This window comes from Muntiacus reevesi, chromosome 12 (genome assembly GCF_963930625.1).
Source record: "Muntiacus reevesi chromosome 12, mMunRee1.1, whole genome shotgun sequence".
In the NCBI taxonomy this organism is placed as follows: domain Eukaryota; kingdom Metazoa; phylum Chordata; class Mammalia; order Artiodactyla; family Cervidae; genus Muntiacus; species Muntiacus reevesi.
The window spans coordinates 17985971-18003872 of NC_089260.1; the positions used below are offsets into that span (position 1 = coordinate 17985971).

General features: G+C 42.9%; 1 protein-coding gene and 2 non-coding genes across 6 annotated transcripts in view; all 3 read left to right on the forward strand.

Moving 5' to 3' along the window:
* Positions 1-2838: 2838 nt before the first annotated feature.
* Positions 2839-2945, forward strand: LOC136145288 (U6 spliceosomal RNA). The gene has a single exon (XR_010658735.1). It is a non-coding gene; the product is annotated as a U6 spliceosomal RNA (small nuclear RNA).
* A 7412-nt stretch (positions 2946-10357) lies between these two features.
* Positions 10358-10506, forward strand: LOC136145316 (small nucleolar RNA SNORA79). The gene has a single exon (XR_010658759.1). It is a non-coding gene; the product is annotated as a small nucleolar RNA SNORA79 (small nucleolar RNA).
* A 5155-nt stretch (positions 10507-15661) lies between these two features.
* The window catches only part of GRHL2 (grainyhead like transcription factor 2), a 171206-nt gene continuing 168965 nt past the window's right edge, over positions 15662-17902 (forward strand). For 3 of the 4 annotated variants that reach the window (XM_065902742.1, XM_065902743.1, XM_065902744.1), the window contains exon 1: positions 15662-15990. In XM_065902742.1, coding sequence (XP_065758814.1) covers positions 15971-15990 — 20 coding nt within the window. In that variant the 5' untranslated portion in view covers positions 15662-15970. The remainder of the gene's footprint in view (positions 15991-17902) is intronic. The other variant, XM_065902745.1, reaches the window with a different exon arrangement.

Here is a 17902-nt window from a genome sequence, read left to right on the forward strand (position 1 = left end):
GTACGTGCTCTGTCTGCCTTCTTCCTGCTTTTAAACTTGGTTGTGTAAGAACATGGAAGTTTCTACTGTGAGAGGCGGATGAGTGCCAAGACACTGACTCAGAACTCTGAGTTACGAAACTGCTGACCAAATGCCAGTGATGGTGTTAAGTGCTGGGGAGACAATGAAGATCCAGGAACAGATATCACCTCTGTCCCACTGGAGCTGAGTCTAGAGGAAGGCGATGGCCAGCGATCAGACACTGTGCAAGTAAATATGAAATCACAACTGCGAAAAGTGTTTTCAAGAAGAGAAACATGTTCCTGGATTAATAAATCATGGAGAAATGTATCTTCCCAATATACCTATACATGGGTACATCTGGGAGAGTAGATGATGCTTCTCTGGGGAGGAGATGGTGGAGCATGATCTGAATGAAGGTTAGGAGCTAGTTGGATGGGGGATTAAAGAGACCAAGTGATTTAGGGATACAGAACAGCAAATGCAAAGATATTGGGTAAGAGGGAGCATGATAAATTTGCAATTGTACTTTTATTTTTTAATTTAATTTGATCAAAGTTGTATATTTGTGGATGTAAACTACAATGTGTGTAAACTATATGTAATTTTAAAAGTCAAATAATTACCTTGAGTAATAATATTGAAAATGATATCAGTTAATATCATCAAAAAATATCAATCCATGCCTCACTCTTCCCCACTTTCCAATCCCACTCCTCAGGGGCAACCCTTTTTCATTATTTGAGCTTTCTTTTTCAAATTCTAGCATTCGCTTCTATATTTCTAAGTAGTATGCTGACTGGTCAAACCAGAACACAGTTCTGTGACCCAGGTCTGACCAATGAGATAGAGGCATATAGGAGGCTTCTAGTGTCAGTGCTGGCATTTCTTTCTTCATAAATGACTTAGTTGAGGAAAGCGCCACCCTCTCCTCCTTCTTACTGTCTTAAGCATAGATGTAATGGCTAATGTTGAAGGGGTCATCTTGTGTCCACATGAAAAAGGTCAAGAGACTCTCAGAGATACCACAACTTAGTGTTGGGACCAATGCTAACTTTCTGAACAATTTTTTTCTTTTACAAATGAGAAAAACTAAATCCCATCTTTCTAAACTACTGTTAATCAGTCTTGATATTACTAGCAGCCAAAAGCATTTCTAATTGATGTGTAGTTGCTAGTTTCTGATTTATGAATTTTGGGCAATAGGTACTGACTTTCTGTTATAGAAGATGCCTATTTTGAGCTTCCCAGGTGACACTAGTGGTAAAGAACCCACCTGCCAATGCAGAAGATGTAAGAGAAATGGCTTCAATCCCTGGGTTGGGAAGATCCCCTGGAGGAGGGCATGGCAACCCACTCCAGTATTCTTGCCTGGAAAATCCCACAGACAGTAGAGCCTGGTGGGCTGCAGTCCATGGGATCGCAATGAGTCAGGCATGACTGACACGCACACGCGCAGATGGTAATTTAACTCTCACCATCTTCCACATCCTCATCACCCACCTAATACCAGCATCTTCCTCCTTGTATCTTCCCAGTTGAGGTTTATCACCAGTTTTAGTAAATTATCATTCAGTAATTCTATTATGCAGATCATATATTATTCACTGTCAAACCAAGTATGTAGTAAGATCAATTTGATTATATTTTCAGTCTTGTATAATTTTCCCCCAGTTACTGAATGCTAAATATTTGTTTAGTTTTCTCTGTACCTATTCCTAATACTTTTCATACCCTCAAACAGCATCTCAATATAATTTTCCATAATGTTAAACTTAACTGTTGGGTTCAGCCCTTCACCCCTGACCCCAAGACCTCTGTTGGATGAGAGAATTTAGTTGCTCTCTAAGCCTGCTAAGCCATTATCATTCTCTGCCATCCCTCTAACTTTCTCCTCTGTTACCTTCCCTCTTTTCTGAATCTTAAGAATATTTCTTTCTTGGTTCTTTCTATTCTCCCATGTCTTAATAGAGCGCATTGTCTAGTATCTTTTTGAGAAAGGATACAAGGTTTTAGAACTTGAGTTTCTGGAATTGAATTTTATTCTACTTTCATACTTCACTGATAACTTGTCGAGGCATATAATTCAGCATTTAAAGGTTTTTGTCCCCCCCAATATCTTGAAGCTGGCAGTATTGTTGAATGAGCTAATATATTCTGATTCTTTTTTTTTTTTTTTTTTGGCCATGCCCCACAGCTTGTGGGATCTAGTTCACCGACTAGGATCATGGCAAGGGGTGAAAGCCTGAAATCCTAACCACTAGACCACCAGGGACTTCCATTTCTTCCCCTTTCTTTCTTTTTTTCTTATTCTTGATCCTTTGTGTCTGAGCAGTCTCCTCTTCGCTTGCTTCATTTTATTTTCATTTCATTTCTCTGGGCTAGAAAGATCAGCCCAGACATTTTATGATAATTGCTTCAATTTACATCATTTAGAACCCACTGTGCTGACCACTGTGTGGGTCATACCAATTAGAAGACTTAAAATACGTGAGCTCTTTAAAAATCATATTTTATCTTTTCTCTGATAATTTTTTTCCCAACATTTTCCCATTCTCTTTTTCTGAAATACCTCTTAGTCATGTATTAGATCTACCTGCCTGATCTTACAATTGTTAATTTTTTTTCTCATTTATTCTCTATTTTGTTGTTTTTTTGTTCTACTTTCTGGGAGATTTCCTAGATTCTATCTTCAAATATACCATGGAAGGCTCTTTTTAGGCTTTCATATTGATATTTTAATGTCTATCAGCCCTTTTTGACTCCTTGCTGGTTGTTTCATTGCTTTTTTTTTGTTTTTGTTTTTTGTTTGTTTCATTGCTTTTAAATAGTATGCTAGTGCTCACTTTGGCAGCACATATACTAAAATTGGAACAATATAGAGAAGATGAGCATGGCAAGTGTGCAAGGATGACAAGCAAATTCATGAAGCATTCCATAAAAAAATTAAAAAAAAATAAGTAGTATGCTATTCTTATTTCATGGATGCAGTGTTTTCTCATATTTTAATTATAAAATCTTTATTCCCTCTTTGTAACATCTGTTTTCCTTAAAATCACTCTTTTAGTTACGTTTTGGTCAAGTTTTCATTTTGAGGCTTTTCTCAAATGTCTGACCCCTAACCTCTTATCTATATTTAAGAGTGTGGCAGAAAGAGCTCCTTAGAAACTCTCTGTATGAAGGTAGGACTTGCTGACTGATGTCCTTTGCTGACAGGAGATGTATTAGAGAATAACCCTCTTTCTTCTTTCTTTCTTCCTTTCTTTCTTTCATTTCTTCCTTCCTTCCTTTCCCCCTCTCTTTTCTTTCTTCTCTCTTCCCCCACTCTCTCTCTCTTCCTGATTGGAAAACACCCACATCAGTATCTGCAGATCTTTTCTCTAAGACTTTACAATTAATCCAAAGAAAGATCTTCTGATCTCCTACTTTGAGGAGAGGCGTGGCTGCTGGTGGGATAAGCTTGGTTCCTGGCTCACTGGGCTGGGTGGAGGAAGCTAGAAGATGGTATCTCACTGATTAGCATATGGCCTTCACAGACTCTCCTTGTTATAGGTCCAGTGCCTCACTCCTGATGAGTCCCTCGATATACCCAAGTCTGCAGTCTTCCTGGTTCAGTTGGTCTAGAATGCACTGCTGTCTCCTGCCAGAATGGAGGAGGGATGGTGTGATGGGCTGAATTGTGCCCCCCACCTAAATTCACAGGTTGAGGTCCCAACCCTTAGCAATGGCATGCTCCATTTCATTGCATTTCACTTTATGGTGATTTGTGTGCATTGTTTTTTGCTTTTTTAAACAAACTGAAGGTTTGTGGCAAGCCTGCAACAAGCAAGTCTGTTAGCACCATCTTTCCAATGGCATTTGGCCACTTTCCATCTCTGTGTCACATTTTCACAATTTTTGCAATATTTCAAACTTTTAAATCATTATTATATTTGTTACAGTGATATGTGATGTTCTCTTTTAAAAATTTTATTTATTTATCTATTTTTGACTGTGCTGGGTCTTCGGTGCTGTGTGGGCTTTTCTCTAGTTGCAGCAAGCCAGGGCTACTCTTCCTTGCAGTGCATGGGTTTCTCACGGCAGTGACTTCTCTTATTGCAAAGCACAGGCTCCAGGCACCTGGGCTTCAGTAGCTGTGGTATGTGGCTCAGTAGCTGCAGTTCCTGGGCTCTGGAGCACAGGTTCAAGAGTTGGGTGCTTGGGCTTGATTGCTCTGTGGCATGTGGGATCTTCCCAGATCAGGATTGAATCCATGCTTCCTGCATTGGAAAGTGGATTCTTTACCACTGAATCATCAGGGAAGCCCAATAAGTGAGCTTCAATGTTATTATTGTAATTGTTTTGGTGGCACCATGAACTGTGCCCATATAAGACGGCCAACTTAATTAATAAATGTTGGGTATGTACTAATTTCTCCATTGACAGGCCATTCCCCCATCTCTTCAGGCCCCCCTATTCCCTGAGACACAACAATATTGTTATCAGGCCAGTTAATAACCCTACAGTGGCCTCTAAGTGTCCAAATGAAAGGACAAATCACATGTGTCTCATTTTAAATTAAAGCTGAAAATTATTAAGTTTAGTGAGAAAGGCGTATAGAATGCTGAGTCAAGCCAAAAGCTAGGCCTCTTGTGCCAAATAATTAGCTAAGTTGTAAATGCAAAAAAAAAAAAAAAGTTCCTGAAGGAAATTAAAAGTGCTACTCCAGTGAACACAGAAATGATCAGAAAGTGAAAAATGTATTGCTGATATGAAGCAAGTTTCAGTGGTCTAGATAGGTCAAACCAGCCATCACACTGTCTTAAGCCAAAGTATCATCCAGAGCAAGGCTCTAATTCTCTTCAATTCTGTGAAGGCTGATGGAGGTGGGGAAGCTGCAGAAGAAAAGTGTGAAGCCAGCAGAGCTGGTGTGTGAGCTTTAAGGAAAGAAGTTGTCTCTGTTACATTAAAGGGCAAGATGAAGCAACAAGTGCTGATGCAGAATCTACAGCAAGTTACACAGAAGATCTAGTGAAGATAATTAACCAAGATGGCCACACTAAACATCAAACTTTCAATGTAGATGAAAGTTTCTTCCCCTTCTATGGGAAGAATATGCCATCTAGAACTTTCACAGCTAGAGAGAAGTCTACAACTGGCTTCAAAGCTTCAAAGGACAGGCAAACTCTCATAAAAGAGGTTAGAAGTCACAGCTGGTGACTTGATGTTGAAGTCAATGCTCATCAACCACTCTGAAAATCCTCAGGCCTTTAAGAAGGATCCTAAATCTACTTTGATTGTGCTCAATAAATGGAACAAAGAGCCTGTATGATTGCATATGTGTTTACAACATGGCTAATTGAATGTTCTAAGCCACTGTTGAGACCTACTGCTCAGAAAAAAAGAGATTAATTTCAACATACTGATGCTCACTGAAAATGCACCTGGTTACCTAAGAGCTCTGACGGAGGTGTACAAGGAGATGAATGTTTCATGCCTCCTAATACAATATCCATTTTGCAGCCCGTGGATCAAGGAGTCATTTCAACCTTCAAGTCTTACTAATTAAGAAATACACTGTGTAAGACTAAAGCTGCCATAGACAATGATTCTTCTGATGAATCTGGACAAAGTAAATGAAAAACCTTCAGGAAAGGATTTGTCATTCTAGATGCCATCAAAAACAGTCATTAAGAACATTAAGATGAGGTGACTCATGGAAAAAAGTTCAAAATATCAATATTAACAGGAGTTAGGAAGGACTTCTATGATGACCCAGTGGTTAAGAATCCGCCTGCCAATGTAGGGGAGGGACGTAGGTTTGATCATTGGTCAGGGAAGATTCCACATGCTATGAAGCAACTAACCCTGTGTGCCATGACGACAGAAGCCCACACACCTAGAGGCTGTGCTCCACAATAAGAGAAGCCACCATGAAAAGTCTGCACACCACAGGGAAGACTATGCCCTGTCCACCACAACTGGACAAAAGCCTGTGAGCAGCAACAAAGACCCAGTGCAGTCAAAAACCAAAATTAATTAATAAAACAAAACAAAACAAAACAAAACAGGAGTTGGGTAAAGGTAGGTGCCAACCCTCATGAATGACTTTGAGGTGTTCAAGATTTCAGAGAAGCCTCTTTGACATAAATCACAGCAAGATCCTCTTTGACCCACCTCCTAGAGTAATGGAATAAAAACAAAACCAAACAAATGGGACTTAATTAAACGTAAAAGCTTCTGCAGAGCAAAGGAAACTATAAACAAAATGAAAACACAACCCTCAGAATGGAAGAAAATAATTGCAAATGAAGCAACTGACAAAGGATTAATCTCCAAAACATACAAGTGGTTCACGCAGCTCAATATCAGAAAAACAAACATCCCCAATGAAAAAATGGGCAGAAAACCTAAACAGACGGTTCTCTAAAGAAGACATACAGATGCTCAAACATCACTCATTATTAGAGGAATGCAAATATAGTCAAGTCAAAACTACATACAGATGCTCAACATCACTCATTATTAGAGGAATGCAAATATAGTCAAGTCAAAACTATATGAGGTATCACCTCACATGGTCAGAATGGCCATTATCAAAAAATCTACAAACAATAAATGCTGGAAAGGATGTGGAGAAAATGGAACCCTCTTACACTGTTGGTGAGAATGTAAATTGATGCAGCCACTATGAAGAACAGTATGGAGAATCCTTAAAAAACAAGGAATAAAACTACCATATGACCCAGAACTCCTACTACTGAGCATATACCCTGAGAAAAACCATTATTCAAAAACACACATGTACCCCAACATTCATTGTAGCATGGCCAGTGCATGGAAGTAACTTAGATGTTCATTGACAGATGAATGGATAAAGAAGTTGTTGTACATATATACAATACAGTATTACTCAGCCATAAAAAGGAATAAATTTCAGCCAGTTGAATTGAGATGGATGAACCTAGAGCCTGTTACAGAGTGAAGTCAGAAAAACAAATATCACAGATTAATGCATATGTATGGAATCTAGAAAAATGGTACTGATGAACCTATGTGGAGGGCAGTAACGGAGATGCAGACATAGAGAACAGACATGTGTACACAGTGGGGGAAGGAGCGGGTGGGACGAATTGGGACAATAGCATTGAAACATATACCTTACCACATGTAAAACTGAGAGCCAGTGGGAAGCTGCCATAAAACACAGGGAGCTCAACCTGGTGCTCTGTGACAGCCTAGAGGGGTGGGATGGGGATGGGTGGGAGGGCGGCTCAAGAGGGAGGGGATATATGTATACTTACAGCTGATTCACGTTGTTATATGGCAGAAACCAACACAACATTGTAAAGCAATTATCCTCTAATCAAAAACAAAACAAAGTGAAAAGATTTCAGTGAAGGAAATAACTGCAGATGTGGTGGAAATAGCAAGAGAATCAGAAACAGAAGTGGAGCCTGAAGATGTGACTGAGCTGCTGCAATCTCATGATAAAACTTTCATGAATGCCGAGTTGCTTCTTACGGTTGAGCAAAGAAAGTGATTTCTTGAGGTGGAATCTACTCCTGGTGAAGATGCTATGAAGACTGTTGAGATGACAAGGATTTAAAATATGACAAAAACAGCCGGTAAAGCAATAGCAGGACTTGAGAGGACTGACTCCAGTTTTAAAGGAAGTTCTTGCTATTAAGAACTACCAAGCATGCTACCAAGCAATTTCTTTGTGAAAGAAGTCAGTTGATGCAGCAAACTTCACTGTTGTCTTATTTTAAGTCGTCACAGCCACCGTTCAGCAACCACCACTCTGATCAGTCAGCAGCCATCATTACCTAGGCTAGACTCTCCACCAACAAAAAGAATACTTAATGAAGGCTCAGATGATGACTAGCATTTTAACAATAAAGTATTTTTTAAGCAATAAATTGTGGTATCCTACATGAAAATAAAAGGTACAAAACGTCTTACTTCAACATAAAAACTATTTTTTCTGGAGTACGTCTTGATCTGGGAAAAGGATAGATATGTTGGAAGAAAAAATAAGAAAAGAAAAGGCAACCCATTATTTAGTCCTATGCTGTTGAGCAGGGGATGACTTCAATGAAGTATTTTTCACTTAAAAGTATGCATATTGTTTTCTTAGACATAATGCCATTGCACAATTAATAGATTACAATATAGTATAAACAGAGCTTTTGTATGTACTGGGAAACCAAAAAATTCATGTGACTTGAATTATTGCAATATTCACTTTACTGAGGTGCTCTGGAACTAAACCTTCAATAACTCTGAGCTATGGCCTTACTTCTGAATGTGACTGTATTTGGAGACAGGACTTCTAAAAAGGCAATTAAGGTAAAATGGGGTCATACGTGTGGGCCCTAATTCAACATCACCAGTGTCCTTATAAGAAGAAACGATTAGGACATGTGCACGTACGCTCACAGTGAACAGGCTTTGTGAGGACAGAGCCAGTGACGGCCACCTATAAGTCAAGCAGAGAGGCTTCAGAATGAAACCAACCCTGCTGAAACATTAACCTTGGACCTCTAGCTTCCAAAACCGTGAGAAAATATATTTCTCTTGTTTAATCCACATGATGTGTGGTATTTTTTATGGCAGCCCTAGCTTTGCCAACAAAGGTCTGTATAGTCAAAGCTATGGTTTTTCTAGTAGTCAGGTACGGATGTGAGAGTTGGACTGTAAAGAAGGCTGAGTGCCAAAAAATTGATGCTTTCAAATTATGGTGCTGGAAAAGATGCTTGAGAATCCCTTGAACTGCAAGATCAAGCCAATCAATCCTAAAAGAAATCAACACTGAATATCCATTGGAAGGACTGATGCTGAAGTTGAAGCTCCAATACTTTGGCCACCTGATGCGACCCTTCGGATGCTCACTCATTGGGAAAGACCCTGATGCTGGGAAAGACTGAGGACACGATGATGGGCGTGATGACAGAGGATGAGCTGGTTGGGTGGCATCACCGATTCAATGGACATGAGTTTGAGCAAACTCCGGGAGATGGTGAAGGACAGGGGAGCCTGGCATACTATAGTCCATGGGGTCGCACACAACTTAGCGACTGAATGACAAGCAAATTAATACAGATAGAAGCTAGATTATAATGGGGATGGGAAGGGGCGCAATGGGACCTAGAGGGTCTAACAGCTTTGAATTTAAAATGTTAATCTACTCCTCTGGTTTCAGTCCTTCCACTTGCTCCCACCATTTTTTTTTTTTTTTTTTAATATTATTTTATTAGTTGGAGGCCAATCACTTTACAACATTTCAGTGGGTTTTGTCATACATTGACATTTTTTTTTTTTTTAATATTATTTTATTTTGCTCCCACCTTTAATGACAATTAGAAATTTGATTTTCTATGTCTTTATGAGGTTCTACAGCCTAAACCATCTTGATCCTGTCTACAGATGCTCTGGTTCATCTTTCTCAGTTCAGCTAAATCAGTTTCTACTCCTTCAGTCACTTTCCACATTTTTTCCACCTTCCAAATTTTGTTATATTGAACCATCTCATCTCCTCTCTTATTCTTCCATCAGTGGGACTTCAGGAAGAAGTAGAGAGAAAGATATGTATTCAATGCAGTATGTTTTAACAGGACCACGCTTTCTGTTGAAGAGTTACTAATGAAAGTCTAAGAAACAGAAACCTTCATTACCCTGAAGGAGATGTGCTACTTCAGACTACTAACTGAAGTCCACACTGCTAGTTCCAGAGCATTCATGGAAACAGTAAGTGTCAATGCAAATATACATATCCATACAACTATGAAAAATAGAAGTGGCCCCTAACAGTAAGAAAAGTACCATTTAAGGCTTAGTTGGTTAAGTTATATATTTCTATGTCGATTTCAAATACAGACACCCAGATACATTTCATTCTTTACAAGGTTACTTCTTGGGGATAAAAGCCAAACAAAAAAACAGTATTTTTAAATTCAACCTAAGAGATACCACCAGTCATCTACCATAGTAGATTCAATGTGCTTTAGTGGCCCTGTATATGACATGCATTGGGTGAAAAGCAGCAGGCAGATTCAATTGATGGGTTCCTAGAAACTTGGTATTTCTAGGATCTTCTCTGGTGGTCTAGTGATTAAAAACCACCTTCCATGCAGGGGACACAGGTTCGATCCCTGGTTTGGGAACTAAGATCCTACATACTGCGGGGCAACTAAGTCCATGTGCTGCAACTAAGACCTGATGCAGCCAAATAGATAAATACAATACATATATTAATATATATATAAATTATACATATGTATATACATACGATTTATAAACAAACTTGGTATTTCTGCCCAGATGCCACAGAAGCGGCATTCTTCTCCCCACATCTCATTGTAAGAGGTTGAACATTTGATGGCTGTTCTTCTCACTGCCTGGAGCCTTAGGTAGTGGGATTTTAATACATCATATATCTAAACTGACTTGTCTTCACTCAGGGCACTATAGGGATGAGTTGGTTATGGGGCAGCACCTACTGATTTTTGCAGAGTCAAAACAACTGAGGGGAAAAAAAAGACATAATAAAGTGACAATTTGGTATCAAATACTAAAGTTTTAATTTACGAAAATGGCATTGGCCATTATAATAGGTGCTAAAAATCACCATTAAAATGAAATGATAATAGAAGTAAACATTAAAATGATAATAGAAGTTTTTCTCCCCTAGAAATTTAACTAAAACTTCAATCTCATAAATTAAATAATTTAGTTTAAAAACACTAGCTTTTTCTTATCACTAGCTTTTTACATGAGAATTTGCTTTGTTGCTGCCACATAAAAAGACATCAAACACTAACCTGTGCTGAAATTCCTAAAGGTATGACAAATAATGTAGCAGATCACAGGCTGTTTTAAAAAATGCACTAACTGCTCCAATTGAGAATAATAGTCAACCATTATATAAACAGTCATTAGATTAGGAATAAAATAATCCGGACAGGCAAAAATCGACTGCCTACCCCAGGGTTGCTGCAAGTTGCTGGAAAACTCCAAATATAGCATAATTTACAATGATGGTTTTCAATGGCTAGTGAGGGGCTACTTCCTCCCGTCAGCATTCAGTACTGATGCGTTTCAAACTCTAACCTACATCAGAATCATCTGGAGGACTTGCTAGACACACAGACTGCTGTTCACCTCCACCAGTTTCTTGAGGCCTGGGGTGAGTTGGCTAATTTGCATTTTTCACAAGTTCCCAGGTAATCTGATGTTGATGGTCTGTCCACGGACCACACATGGGGAACAACTGCTGCACTTAAGAGTTTATGGAAAAAGATGTTTGAGAAAGAGAGAGAAGTACATTCTCATGTTGGGTGTGGCAAGGTTTCACAGTCACTTAGAACTATTTTGCCAACAGAATCAAAACAATTGGGTAACCTGGGGCTTCCCTGGTGGCTCACGGTAAAGAATCTGCCTGCCAATGCAGGAGACACGGGTTTGATCCCTGGTCTCCAAGATTCCACATGCCTTGAAGCAACTAAGCTTGAGCACCACAACTTGAGCCTGTACTCCAGAGCCCAGGAGCCGCAGCTACTGAGCCCGCACATGGCAATTACTGAAGCCCGTGTGCCCTAGAGCCCGTGTTCCTCAACAAGGGAAGCCACCGCAGTGAGAAGTCCGAGCACTGCAACAAAGAGTAGGTAGCCCCCAGCCCAACCCCTGCAACTAGAGAAAATCCCGTGCAGCAATGAAGACCCAGCACAGTCAAAAATAAGTAAATAAACAAATAGTATACATATGGCTGAGTCCCTTCATTGTTCACCAAAACTATCACAACATTGTTAACCGTCTATACCCCAATATCAATATAAAATAAAACGTTTAAAATAAATAAAAATTAAAAAAAACTTCAATCGGGTAACAGAGTTAACTTCATTGTTGATGATTTTAAATTGTTCACGAGGACCTTCTCCTTCATGAATCTAGCCAAACAATATAGCAGTAGGTAGTCAAACAGGGCATACTAAGCAAGGCAGTCAAGGCTGAGTTATTAGCTATTTGTGAGAAAGAAGGGAATCTTGGGCACCATTGACCAAAAAAAGGCAAGGTTTGCTCATAAACTCTAGTTTTGTTTGCACAAACAAATTTGGGACAGTTGGGTAAAAGTTTTTGAATGGTTTTGGAAATGGCTTCAGATTAAAGATGGCAGATTGACCCATACTTGTTTAGGTTCATTGTCTCCTGAAAAGGACAGTAAAGGAAAGTAAGAGGATAAATTCACAGGGACAAAGAGGATGGGGCTGGAGTCATCTGCAAAAGATATATCTCAGCACAATTCTGGAAGATGGGGATGAATGGAAGAGTGGAAACTGGCTTAACAGAACATCAGAAGCTACTCTAATGATATCCTAGAGGTCAGTATAGAAACACGCCAAGAGATTATTCTATAAAACACCAGATTGGACCAGGTCTTGGAGATGCCAGAGATCATGAGAGAGATGCTGAGGAGAGGTCACAGGATATCAGAAGTGAGAGAGAGGTGAGAGGCTGAGAGCTGAGTGAATGTGGATATTTGGACTTGTTAGATCCTCAGGTCCCCTGTCCCACTTCCTGCAGCCAGGTGATTACTACGACAGGGGCTTCCCTGGTGGCTCAGACGGTAAAGCGTCTGCCTGCAATGCGGGAGCCCCGGGTTCCATCCCTGGGTCGGGAAGATCCCCTGGAGAAGGAAATGGCAACCCACCCCATTCTTGCCTGGAAAATCCCATGGACTGAATCTTGGTAGGCTACAGTCTATGGGGTCGCAAAGAGTCGGCCACAACTGAGAGACTTCACTTCACTTGAGGAAATACAGGAGAGGCTTGGCATCCGGCAGGAAGAAGGGCAGGACTAAAGCACCTATAGGGAAGACAGAAACTGCATACTGAGTAGGGACTGCTCTGGATCTCTTCTGACCTGTTCTGAGAATATCAGCAGCCAGGAGAATGTGCCCTCAGCCAAGGGATGGGAGATATTTCTCTTGAGATGTTGAAGAGCCCAGAAAAAAAGACATCTAGTTTCTGATATTTGGGGAATCTTCCTAAGGAAAGATGAACACGATCACCACACAGCAAGCCCATCAGTGAGCAATAACCCTTCCTCCCACCCCTATGTGTAGTTTCCAGAGGGCTTTTAAGACCTCATTCAAAGGTTTGCAAACATTTGATGAAAGCTTCCAACATACTCAAATTTCAGAATATTTGGTAACATAATTATGAAATCTCAGAATATCAGAGATAGAGAGATTATTCTATGAGTTTTTAGGAAGAAAAATTCTAGGCCACAAAGGAATAGAACTCAGGATGGCATCAGAATTCTAAATGGCAACATTGGCTGCTAGAAGATAAAAGAGAAATTTTTATGAACGAAAAACTTCAACTTAGAATTTGACACTTGGTCAAACTCTTTCAAAAGAAAGAATTGGGAAAAAAAAAAAAGGAAGAATAAGTTTTACCTTCTGAACCCATTCTTGGGCTACTACTGGAACATATGCCATGGGAAAAATGAAGCAGCAAACCAAGCAAAAAGTCACAGGACAGAGAAATTGGGCTCTTACTCTGGAGATCAAGGATTGTCCCAAGATGACAGCTGAGTAGCAGGTCCAGAGAGGAGCTCATCTCCATTGGAACAGAAAGGCAGTGGACTTTTGGAAGGATATTGGGGGGTGTGGGGGGTAGGATTGATTGATCATTTGAAAAATAAATGTGACAGTCATTTGATAGGCATGTTGTAGAAAAAAAATATCAGATGGGAAACATCACAAACTAAGTGAATAGATAAAATCTTTTTTTTAAAAACTAAGAAAACAAGCATAGTACAGTAGTTGGTTCTGTTGTCACTAGTATTTGCACAGTCACTGGGCTTCCCTTGTAGCTCAGTGGGTAAAGAATCTGCCTGCAGTGCAGGAGACCTGGGTTCGATCCCTGGGTTGGGAAGATCCCCGGGAGAAGGAAATGGCAACCCACTCCAGTATCCTTGCCTGGAAAATCTCATGGACAGAGGAGCCTGGTGGGCTGCAGTCCATGGGGTTGCAAAGAGTCGGGCATGATTAAGCAACTAACACTTACACTTACTTGACTACTTGCTATGCCTAAGCTGTGAAAGAGATACATTAGAAGAATGGTGGAAGATGAAACTGGACAGGGTTTGAAAGAGCTAAGTCCTTATCTAAGGCAACAGGCCGTCAAAGCACCTGTTATCAAAATTGATAAATCAAGGGATCCCTGCGTAAATTATTAGAAATAGGGAAGTAATGACAGAATGGGCTGCTAAAAGTGGAATATGGTAGCCTCTAGACAGGAGGTTAAGAAGGTACACGAAAGTAGGTATTGCATTACCTTAAAGTATTGCATTATCTTACAAATGATAGTGTGCGTGCTTATACTGTATTTAAAAAGAAAAAAATCCTGAAATTCATTTGTTGAGAATGAAACATGGAGCAGCCAAACCTTGCCTCACAATGTCATGTGCAGGAAATAAATGATCCATACAGATTAAAATGGAAGTTATTTCATCTCTGCCAACGTAGTATTAACTCGAAATAAATTATGATAAAATTTCCATGCCCTCTCTATTTCTACAATTAATATGCATGGGCTAGATTACTGTCAGAATTTACACAGGTACTCATTGTTATAAATTACAGGTTTGCAAATTCGCTGCTCTCAACCAGAGGCAACAAAACTGCAAAAAGTCAGTTTCATCCTGAATTGTTTCCGTAGCAACCATATTAAGCTGGAAGGATAAAGCACCTTTGTAGTTGCTGCTTCTATTGAATTACAATGTAAATGTTGATGCCTGCCTGGAAACGTCAAATGACAAAAGGTTTATGGAAGGGATTCAGTGGTTTGCAGCTCTGCAATTCTGGGCTGCAGAATTGAGATGGAAGAGGTGCGCCTGAGCCATTTGAGTGTCTGTTCAACCAAATTTCTTCATCCCATCAAAACCAGCCACTCCTTACCCGCCGAGGTCAAGAAAGGATGCTGCTGCTGTTCAGTAGCTAAGTCGTGTCTGCTTATCTATTTATAAGTCTAGCCGTCTACCGTATCTTTTGCACACTGGGACATGACATGTTGTTTGTTGTGGATAAGAATGTTAAAAATGCAATTACGTAACAGACTTGGCGATCTTCGCGCTTTTCGCCCCCTCGGAGCACTTGAGTCCCGTACTCTTCTGACACTGTCCAACAGTGTCCTCTTAGTGTGGGTATTAAAAGCCTCGTGGTTGTGCTGCGCATTTGATTCCGGTTGGCTTGGGACACCCGAGTTCAGCTCTCCTTAGTCCTTCCGTTCGACCCACAATCCCTAGTGGTTGCAGGTGTTGGGTTTGTTTGGTTTTTTTTTCCCCTGGTTAACTTCTCTCCTTCAAGGTCCCCCAACCCCTCACCCCAGGCCGGCCTCCGGGAAGAAGGGAAACGTAGCACGAAGTCTGCTCCAAGCACCGACCCTCAGCTCCCACGGCCCGCCGCTGGGCTGCAAGCGTGCCGCCGCTCCACTCAGGTAAACTTCGGAGTGAGTTACCTGCACTTGGAGAAGGGCCTTACCTGAGCGCGCCTCTGCCAATGGCAGCTCACCTGAGGGAGCTCCGCAGCCAATCACCGCGCAGCTCGTCCCTCGGGCTCGTACCCTTTAGTGAAAGAATTCAGCTCCTTGCGAGAAAGTTACCTGTGGCCGCCCAAGTCCGCCACTTTCTGCTCTGTGGCTGCCCATTGCCACGATCCGGGAGGGACTCCGCGCCGCCCGGCCGCCTCCGAGCTCGGGCCCCATGTGAGGGGGCCCCCCCCTTATCCCACCTTTCCGGCTAGGTGAGGGCGCGAGCGGGCGAGCGAGCGAGAGTGGTGAGGGGGGACGGAAAAGCAGAATTACCTGTAGCTCTTGTTCTGCCATCTCGGGCGCTCTCACACACCTTCACCTGCACAGACTTGAAAGTCCAGTTTCACCAGAGGCTGAGGCTCCAGGAAAAGGGGAGCGAGTTCATTGGATCAAACATGTCACAAGAGTCGGACAAGTAAGTGGATCACACGCGCCGGCTGCTGCTACTACCACTTTGGGCTGATGGCAACTGGTTTGTTATTTTTTTTTTTTTTTTAAGTTGCTATTGTTGGTATTTTTTTTTCCCCTTTCTTTTTCTTTTTGGTGTATCCAGACTTTTCCAGATTATGTTTCTACCCTGGTTAAGGGGAGAAACCCTGCAAGAATGTGAATGTTTAATATCCCCTTTGGGCCTTGATAGTAAAAGTAGGTTTTCCTCTTTCCTTCCTCCCTTTATGAAAGATCTCAGCCCCGGTCTCCCAGGACGAATCCTTGGATATTGGCAGAGGTTTCGGTAGAAGAGGGCGGGAGGCCTCTTATTCCCCCTCTCTTTTAGTTGCTCCCACCGCTTCGGGCTCCGAGGGCCATTTGGAAAATTCAGCTGCGATCCTTCCATCTGCCCAAAGGGCCTGCTGGAAAAGCGGGTCTTGGCGGCTTTTGTGTGAGCGCAACAAAGAGCCTTTATCCTGAAAGCAGAAACGGCCATCTTCCCGCACCGGGCCGGACGGTGTGCGTGTGTGCGCCCCCGACGGGAGGCCAGGCGCCGGCCGGCGGGGCCTCGGGGGCCACCGGCGCCGAACCCACCCCCGTTTCCGGGCCTCCCCGCGCCTCCTGCCCGCCCCCGCATTGTTTGGCCACCTTACGCAGGTGCGGGAGGACGGGGGCCTTTCGGAAGTGAGGGGGATCGATTTGACGCCAGAGTTTGTGCCACGGTTGGGCGCGAAGGGGCGCGTGCGACTTATGGAGTCACCCCCGCGCTCGGCCGGCCTCCGCCGCCCCGACGGCCCGGGCGCCGCGCGCCGCGCGCTGGAGGCCGCCACCTCGGGCGTGGCTAGCGGGACGGCGCGGGTGCGCCTGGCCTCCCCGGGGGACTGTCGCCTGAAAAGGAGGGGAGCCCGGCTTCCCGCGCCTCCTAAGGCCAGCCGGGGGGCGCGTCCGCCCCGTCCGGGACGGGAACTCGAGACGCGCCGGGCCTCGGCGGCCGGAGCCGCGGGGCGCCGGGCCCGGGTCCAGTCTCGTCCGGGCGGCCTCCCAGCAGGCCTGGCCCCCGCCTCCGGGCCGGCTTTGTGCAGGCTGGGGGAGGTGGGGCCGAGGGCGGGAGCGAGGGGGAGCCGGAGGTGGGTCCCGCGGCCTTTCCTGGGATTCGGTGGCGACACTCCCTTCCCCCTCCTGTCGGGCGCGTCCCCGGCTGGGAACGGGCCGCGTCCTATTGGAGTGCGTAGGGGCCACCTTCCCGCCTTGCCCGGTCGCTTTATCTCGGCGGTGTGGCCACTCCAAGGAGAACTTCCTCAGGGCGCTTCTCCTGGCCAGGTGGCCCTGGACCTTCTCGGATTGAGGGACCTTGAGGGGGGAGCGCGAATGCCTCGCGGACCGATCCAGGAGGAAGGGACAGTACCGAAAGTTAAGCCCCGGGTAGGGTAGGCGTCGGACACGACTGAAGCGACTTAGCAGCAGCAGGGTAGGCGTAGTTAACATCACAGGCTAGCATATTAAAAAACAACAACAACAACTAGGTGTTAGTACCACTTTACTCACTAGTGAAAAAGGACCTGCTGCGACTATATACACCGGAGGGATGGACCTAGTTTCAAACGAGAAGAGGGCGGGAGAAGGGTAGGACTGGGGAAGTGATTGAGTTTATCCTTGTTTCCTCCCCCTAAATTCTCTCTAACCTTTAAGAACTCACTACCTCGAGTTTGAAAGAGTCAGTAACCAAAAGCCGAGATAGCAGTACGGTTGTTTTGTTTTGTTTTGTTTTCATCTTCTTGTCAAAAATGGTCGCAAATCTAGTCAATATTGGATAAGACTTACTGTAATTCCTTAATTAAACCATATAACGTTGGTCGCACCCCTTCGTTTTTTGATACAATGAATACTCATACTCTTGA